At 51.9% G+C, this 8,249-nt stretch overlaps 1 protein-coding gene across 1 annotated transcript; it reads right to left on the reverse strand.

The window, feature by feature from the left end:
• Positions 1 to 646: 646 nt before the first annotated feature.
• On the reverse strand, positions 647 to 8,100 carry LOC138655155 (beta-enolase-like). The gene is made up of 5 exons (XM_069743563.1): positions 8,035 to 8,100; positions 7,824 to 7,957; positions 2,120 to 2,342; positions 1,779 to 1,976; positions 647 to 884 (listed from the first exon to the last, which is right to left on the reverse strand). The coding sequence occupies exons 1-5, from the start codon at positions 8,063 to 8,065 to the stop codon at positions 679 to 681; spliced, it is 792 nt and encodes a 263-aa protein (XP_069599664.1). The 5' UTR covers positions 8,066 to 8,100; the 3' UTR covers positions 647 to 678.
• Between the last annotated feature and the right edge of the window lie 149 nt (positions 8,101 to 8,249).

Raw genomic sequence — 8,249 nt, forward strand, 5'->3', positions numbered from 1 at the left:
CATCGTGGGGGAGTTGGAGGGGCAGGATGTTATACATCGTGGGGAGTTGGAGGGGCCGGATAATATACATCATGGGGAGATGGAGGGACCAGATGTTATACATTGTGGGGAGATGGAGGGGCCGGATGTTATACATCATGGGGAGATGGAGGGGCCGGATGTTATACATCGTGAGGAAACGGAGGGACCGGATATTATACATCGTGGGGAGATGGAGGGGCCAGATGTTACACATCGTGGGGAAATGGAGGGGCCGGATGTTGCACATCGATGAGGAGATGGGGGGGCCGGAAGTTATACAATGGGGAAGGGGTGTGTGAAGTGCTAGATGTCATACACTAGGGGGAGATGGAGTGGCCGGATGTCATACACTAGGTGTGTTTGAGGCAATGAATGTTATACAGGGATAGGGGAAGAGGCCAAATGTTATACACTGGGTGGAGATGAAGGGGCGGGATGTTATACACGAGCTGGGGGGCGGGATGTTAAACATAGATGGTAGGATGTTATACACCAAGAGGGATGGCCGGATGTTATACGCCGGGAAGGGGGGGAACTGATGTTATACACTAGGGGGTGGGATGTTATACATTGGAGCGATGGGACTGAAGGAAAGAACAGAATTCATGCATCCTCTCCCCACAGTGTTGGTGTCTTTACAGTGGCCACTCTGGACACTTACGCCTGGATGGACTCAGTGACGGAGCCGATCTGGTTGACCTTCAGCAGGAGGCAGTTGCAGGCTTTCTGCTCCACAGCTTTCTGGATCCTCTTTGGATTCGTGACAGTCAAATCATCACCAACGACCTGGATGTCAACAGTGGAGAGGAAGTTCTTCCAGTTATCCCAGTCATCCTGGTCAAAGGGATCCTCGATGGAGACCACTGCATGGAAAAGAGGAGATGATTACTGTCATGATCTGTACTTTTTTCCCTGTCCTGTATTTTGTATAAAATGTCATGATGTGATGCGACTTCTCTTTCGTTGTATTTACTGTACATTTTGCAATGTTATGGGGTGTATGTAACTAACCTGTCTCCTTCCCCCAATACTTGCAGCCCTGAGCTATAATGTAATTAAGCTTTGTCCACACCACTAGGGAAGGAATAGCCATTCTTCCTCACAGCAGGTGGCTAGTCAAATGCACACAATGAATAGACTAAGTGGAGCCAACCAGTCTAGAATCTTCTGGTGGACCCAACCATTGAATAGAAGGTGTGACCTCTACTCCCCTTCTTGGGCGGATCCCTGGAGCTCAGACAATCCATTCTTATTTTGAGATCAGATGTGAGTTGATCCTTGAAGGAGGAGTGGGGATTTTTAGCTGAGGCAAGACCCCACGCCCATCTAGGACTGTGGAAGCGAACGGGGCGAGACTTGAGCTGAGGACATATCTCGTCGTTCGTGAGATTGTTTTGGGATCCCTTGGACTAATTGTGGACTATTGCTTTGTTACCTGGCACAAGGATTATCGGGAGGTGCCCCCGAACCTGTTCCATTGGACTAATTGTGGACTCTGTAGATCTACCTGCATGTGTTGTTCCAGCGTTCTTGATAATAAATCTGTTGAATCATCCCTCGGCCTGTTGTCCCTTCTTGCTCTGCCGTACACCCCGTCACAATTACCCTGCAGGGGGTGGGGCCAGCTCACAGCCCCCTCCTATCTGTATCACCCTGCCAGTGGTGGACCAGCACACAGGTCCCTTCTATCTGTATCACCCTGAAGGGGGCAGCTCACAGCTCCCTTCTGTCTGGGTATATAAAGTATCCGCCCTCACCCGGGTAGCCCTTGATGAAGGACTTGTACAGGTTGCCCAGCTCTTCTCCGCTGATGTAGCGGTTAGGGTCGTCTGGCGATTTGAAGTCCAGATCGTATTTTCCTTTGCGGAAGAATTCGGATGCAGCAACGTCCATCCCAATGACGATCTTATCTGGATATCCGGCCTTCTCGATGGCGGCTTTCAGGAGCTCCAGAGCTGCATGAGACATAACACCCTCGTTCATTACCCACTGAACTCCGGGTGCAGACATTATACTGTACGATTATACAATGAGGGGTGAGGAGTACGCAGGTCACTGTCAGACCCTGCACCTCCCCCAAAGGGTCTTGTCTGCTCACCCTCATTGTTCTCCAGGATGTTGGGAGCAAATCCACCCTCATCCCCCACATTGGTGGCATCTTTGCCATACTTGGCCTTAATGACAGCCTTCAGGTTGTGGTAGACCTCTGCCCCGATGCGCATTGCCTCGCGGAAGGTTGATGCCCCCACAGGAAGGATCATGAACTCCTGCATGGCCAACTTATTTCCGGCATGGGAGCCACCATTAATGACATTGAACGCCTGAAAAGATACAGAAATAATGAGGAGGCAGGGGGGCCAAAAGAGAGAATGAGGGGAAGGGGGAAGGGGAAAGAGAGCATGAGGAGACGGGGTACGAGAGAGAATGAGGAGATTGTGGACGAGAGGATGAGGAGACGGGTGACGGAGAGAGGATGAGGAGATGGAGGGATGAGAGAGAATGAGGGAGAGAGGATGAGGAAACGGTGAGGATGGGGAGACGGGACGTAGAGAGAGAGGAAAAGGAAACAGAGAGAGAGATCATGAGGAGACGAGGGATGAGAGAGAATGAGGAGACGGGGACAGAGAGAGAATGAAAAGACTGGGGGACAAAGAGAGGATGAGGAGACGAGGGAAGGAGAAAGAGGATAAGGGGACAGGGAGATAGAGCACGAGGAGAGAGAGAGAGAGAGAGAGAGAGAGAATGAGGAGTCTGGGGGACAAGAGAGAATGCGGAGAAGGGGGAAGGAGAAAGAGGGGTGAGGAGATGGGACGAGATAGAATGGGGAGACAGGGGGACATAGAGAGAATGAGGAGACTGGGGTACAGAGAGGATGAGGAGAAAGGGGGAACAGAGAGATTATGAGGAGATGGGGACGGAGAGAGAGAGAGTGATTAGATGGAGGGATCAGAGAGAATGAGGAGAAAGGTTGACATAGAAAGAGAGGGTGAGGAGACGGGGGGACATGGAGAGAATGAGGAGACAGGGACAGAGAGGATGAGGAGACGGGGGACAAGATAGAATGAGGAGAAAGGTTGACATACAGAGAGAGGATGAGGAGACGGGAGATGGAGAGATAATGAGGAGACGGGGATATAGAGAGAATGAGGAGACTGGAGGACAGACAGAAGGTGAGGAGTCAGGGGATGGAGAGAGAATGAGGAGACAGAGGGACAAGACAGAATGAGGACATGGAGAGAGGATGAAAAGACGGGAGGACTAGAGACAATGAGGAGACGGGAGATGGAGTAGATGAGGAGATGGGGAGAGAGAGAGAATGAAGAGATGAGGGGACAAGAGAGAAAGAGGAGATGGGTAGAGAGATAGAGGAGGATGGAAAGAGAGGATGAGGAGACAGAGGGATGAGGGCGAATGAGGACACAGAGAGAGGATGAGGAGATGGGGGACTAGAGACCATCAGGAGACGGGGAGAGAGAGCATGAGGAGATGGGGGGCGGAGAGAGGATGAGAAGGGGGGATGGAGATGCAGCGCCCCAGAGTCCTGGTCGTTGCAGTAATGTCGTTCTTCCACCAGGGGGAGCAATGTTACGTCTGATGGCACCAAAAGAGTTTACCCTGCCAGGTATCACAGCCACACACACACACTTCACATGCCGGTCCACCAGGGGGAGCTAAGGGTTCTATGTACTAGGCCACTCCTCACAAAGGGTAAAACTGGTGGGTTGGTTAGGAAGTCAGTCAGTTGGAGTCAGGAGTCGGAAGGAGAAGGAGAGGGAGAGAAGCACACTGGGCTCGGCCTTGGGAATTCCTGTCAGGCAGACAGAGGAAAAAGGAAAGAACATCAGCGGCTCAATAGGAAAGAAGGACACGGAGCTGCGCCTGCAACCCATGCAGCAGCCTCCTAAGAAAGGACACAAAAGGAAGTGTGCCATAGGGAGTGAGCACAGAAGTCATAGCAACAGGAGTGAAACATCAGTGGGAGACCAGCTAGAAGAAGGCTGCCTCTTTCTGAAGTGCAGATCCGGTGGCCGGAACACCGAGGGAGTAATAGACTCTACGCTTTACTTCAGAGACCGGCAGGGCAGTCAATTCCAAGTTGGCTGTCCGACCTAAACACCTAAGCAGACACGGTGGCATCGCGGAGGAGGGGGCGTCACTAGGGTCCCTATAAAATAGCCTCAGGCCATCACCGTCATACGGGTTTGTCCTATCCATCTGGGGGACAGAGAGAGAGAAGTAACAACAGTGAGGACCTTATGGTAGCTAATGCAAGTAGGGACCTACTACTTTACTGTGCTCAAGGGGAAGGCTATTGATTTCCACCTGGATAAGGGGACTCTGGAATTGCCATCAGACCGGCCGGACTCTGCCTACCCTGTCATCCGGCACTCTGGACTGTGGATGCCGAAGCCTTCAGTAAAGGTAAAGAGACTGCACCCATTGTGTCCTCGTTATTCACCGCGCCTTGCACCATCCACCATCAACATCTACACTTCTGGGAAGCCCTGGGGACATACTTCACCTGTGGGTAGGTATACCATCTAGCTGCCATTCCATCACCCCAGCGGACCCCTAAGCAGCGTCGGTCACCCTGACCAAATACCACAGGTGGCGTCACGAACACTACCGTTATCTACGAACTCTGCCTTTTATTGGGCGCCCCTCATAGGACCACGGTCCAGGTCTGGCCACCTTGACATCCTCGCTGAGGGAACTGAAGGACCCGGTACCGAGTACCCCATTGCCCTTACGTGGGGGCGATCCAGAGAGAGGATGAGATGGGAGGACGGAGAGAGAGGATGAGACGGAGAGACGATAGAGAATGAGGAGAAGGAGATGGAGAGAGAGAGCATGAGGAGATGGGGACGGAGAAATAAAGAGAAGACGTGGACAGAGAGAATGAGGAGATGAGGAACGGGGGAGAGAAAGGATGAGGAGATGGGGGACGGAGAAAGAATGAGGACACGGGGACAGAGAGAATGAGGAGACGTGGAGATAAATTATGAGGAGATGGGGTAGGGGAGAGTGAGGATGAGGAGATGATGAGCTGGAGAGAGAGGATATCGAGACGGGGATGGACAGAAAGAGGATGAGAAGATGTGGGGAGGGAGAGAGGCGAGGAGACGGAACGGAAAGAGAGAATGAGAAGATGGGTGCAAAAGAGAATGAGGAGACAGGGTCCAGAGAGAGGATTAGGAGATTGGGGAGAGAGAGCATGAGGAGAAGGGGGCGTGAAGAGAGGATGACAGGGGGGGACAGAGAGAGGATGAGACAGGAGGACGGAGAGAGAGAGGATGAGACGGAAAGACGATAGAGAACGAGGAGAAGGGGGAACGAGAGAGAGGATAAGGAGATGGAGAGAGAGCATGAGGAGACGGGAGATGGAGAAAGAATGAGAAGACGGGGGACAGAGAATGAGGAGATGAGGAACGGGGAGAGAAATGATGAGGAGATGGGGGACAGAGAAAGAATGAGGAGACAAGGAATGGGGAGAGAGGCTGAAGAGATGAGAGGACAGAGAGGATGAGGAAATAGGGACAGGGAGAGAGTGGATGAGGAGGTGGGACAGAGAGAGGATGAGGAGACGTCGGGACAGAGAGAGAGAAGAGGAGGCGGGGGACAGAGAGAGAGAGGATGAGGTAGATGGGTGGATGGAGAGAGCGAGGATGAGATGGGGATGGAGAGAGAATGAGCAGATGAGGGCAGAGAGAGAATGAGGAGACGGAGGACGGGGAGAGAGAGCGAGGAAACGGGGGACGGAGAACGATTGAGGAGACGGGGGATAGAGAGAGAGAAGAGAGGAAACAGGAACAGGGAGAGAAAGCATGAGGAGATGGGGGACAGAGAGATAGAGGATAAGGGATGAAGAGAGAGAGGATGAGGAGTTGGGGGGGGCGAGAGAGAGGCGACGGACAGATGAGAAGAGAGGGGATGATGAGACAGGACAAGAGAGAATGAGGAGACAGGGAGATAAATTATGAGATGGGGAACTAGGAGACAGGGACAGGGAGAGAGAAAATGAGGAGACGATCTGACGGAGAGAGAATGAGGAGACGAGGGGACAGGGAGAGAGATGATGAGGGTTGGGGAAAGTGAGGATAAGGAGATGATGGGATGGAGAGAGATGATAACGAGACGGGGACGGACAGAAAGAGGATGAGAAGATATGGGGATGAGAGAGGGAGAGAGGAGGAGACAGGGAACGGGAAGAGAGAGAATGAGAAGACGGCGGTGCAAAAGACAATGAGGAGACAGGGTACAGAGAGAGCATGAGGAGATGGGGAATGGAAAGATAGAGGATGAGGAGTTGGGGGGAGCGAGAGAGAGAGGAGACGGACGGATGTGGAGACAGAGGATGAGGAGACGAGGGGACGGAGAGAGAGAATAAGGAGATGGGGTGACAGAGAGAGAAAGAGGAGGGGTGACGAAGAGGACAAGGAGATGGTGGGATGGAGAGAGAGAATAAGGAGACGCGACAGAGAGAGAGAATGAGGGGACGGAGAGAGAGAATGAGGAGATGGAGGGACGGAGAGAGAGGATGAGAAGACGGGGGGACAAAGAATGAGGAGATGGGGTGAGGAGAGATGAGAAGACGGGGAGCGAGAGCATGAAAAGACGGGGAGGGACGGAAAAAGAATGAGATGAGGGATAGAGAGACAATGAGGAAACGGGGGGACGAAGAGGACAAGGAGATGGTGGGATGGAGAAAGAAAAAATGAGGAGCTGAAGGAACAGATAGAGATATTGAGGAGATGGGGGACGGAGAGAGGATGAGGAGATGGGAGGACAGAGAGGATGAGAAGATGGAGAAATGGAGAGAGAGAAAAAGGAGATAGGGAATGGAGAGAGAAAAAAAGGGGACTGGAGTACAGAGAGAGAGAGAATGAGGAGATGGGCACGGAGAGTGAGAATGAGGAGACAGGAGGACAGAGAGAATGAGGAGACGGGAGGATGGAGAGATAGAATGAGGAGACGGGGTGATGGAGAGAGAGAGAGAGAGAATGAGGAGATGGGAGGAAGAACAGATAGAATGAGGAGACGGGAGGACAGAGAGACAGAGTGAGGAGACGAGAGGATGCAGAGACAGAATGAGGAAACGGGGTGACGAAGTGGACAAGGAGATGGTGGGATGGAGAGAGAGAGAATAAGGAGATGGGTCATAGAGAGAGAATGAGGAGATGGGGGACGGAGAAAGAATGAGGAGATGAGGGATAGAGAGATAATGAGGATAGAGAGATAGAATGAGGAGACAGGGAGAGAGATTGAAGAGACGGGGTGAGGAGAGAGAATGAGGAGACGGGGGACTGAGAAAAAATAATGAGAGGGATAGAGAGATAATGAGGATGGGGAGATAGAATGAGGAGACAGGGAGAAGAGAATGAGGAGATGAAGTGATGGAGAGAGAGAGAATGAGGAGATGGGAGGACGAACATATAGAATGAGGAGACGGGAGGACAAACAGACAGAGTGAGGAGACGGCAGAATGTAGAGACAGAATGAGGAGACGACGTAACAAAGAGGACAAGGAGATTGTGGGATGGAGAGAGAGAATAAGGAGACCGGGGACAGAGAGAGAATGAGGAGACAAGAGACCGAGAGAGAGAATGAGGATTCGGGAGGACAGAGAGATAGAATTAGGTGACGGGAGGACAGAGAGATAGAATGAGGAAATTGGGGATGGAGAGAGAGAAAATGAGGAGACAGAGGAACGAGAGAGACTGAGGAGACGGGGGAATGTAGAGGGAGTAACTAAGGAAATGGGGATGGTATTATTTTTGGGGAATGTGATGCTGAATACTCACAGGGACGGGAAGAATAATATCGGGGTTTCCTGCGAGGTCAGCAATATGCCTGTAGAGGGGGACCCCCTTCTCCGCTGCGCCAGCCTTGCACACGGCCAGGGACACCCCCAGGATTGCGTTAGCACCAAACTTAGCTTAAACAAAAGAGGAAAATCAGATTTTCCCCCCACAGATGTCTCGCCTCTCACATTTCTTTACTTTTCATACTTACATTTGTTCTCAGTCCCATCCAGTTCCAGCATCAGTTTATCGATCTTCTCCTGCTCCACAACACTGAGTTTCTACAGGCACAGAACCCAAACATGTAAAATCCTACCCCAATCTACAGCCCCCCCATTTACTGGAGGGTGGTCCATATACAATCATCACAACATTTATCCCGAGGTCCAGGGCGAGACATATACCAGACCCTCGGACTCCTGACCA

This window comes from Ranitomeya imitator, unplaced genomic scaffold (assembly GCF_032444005.1).
Source record: "Ranitomeya imitator isolate aRanImi1 unplaced genomic scaffold, aRanImi1.pri SCAFFOLD_1144, whole genome shotgun sequence".
Classification (NCBI taxonomy): domain Eukaryota; kingdom Metazoa; phylum Chordata; class Amphibia; order Anura; family Dendrobatidae; genus Ranitomeya; species Ranitomeya imitator.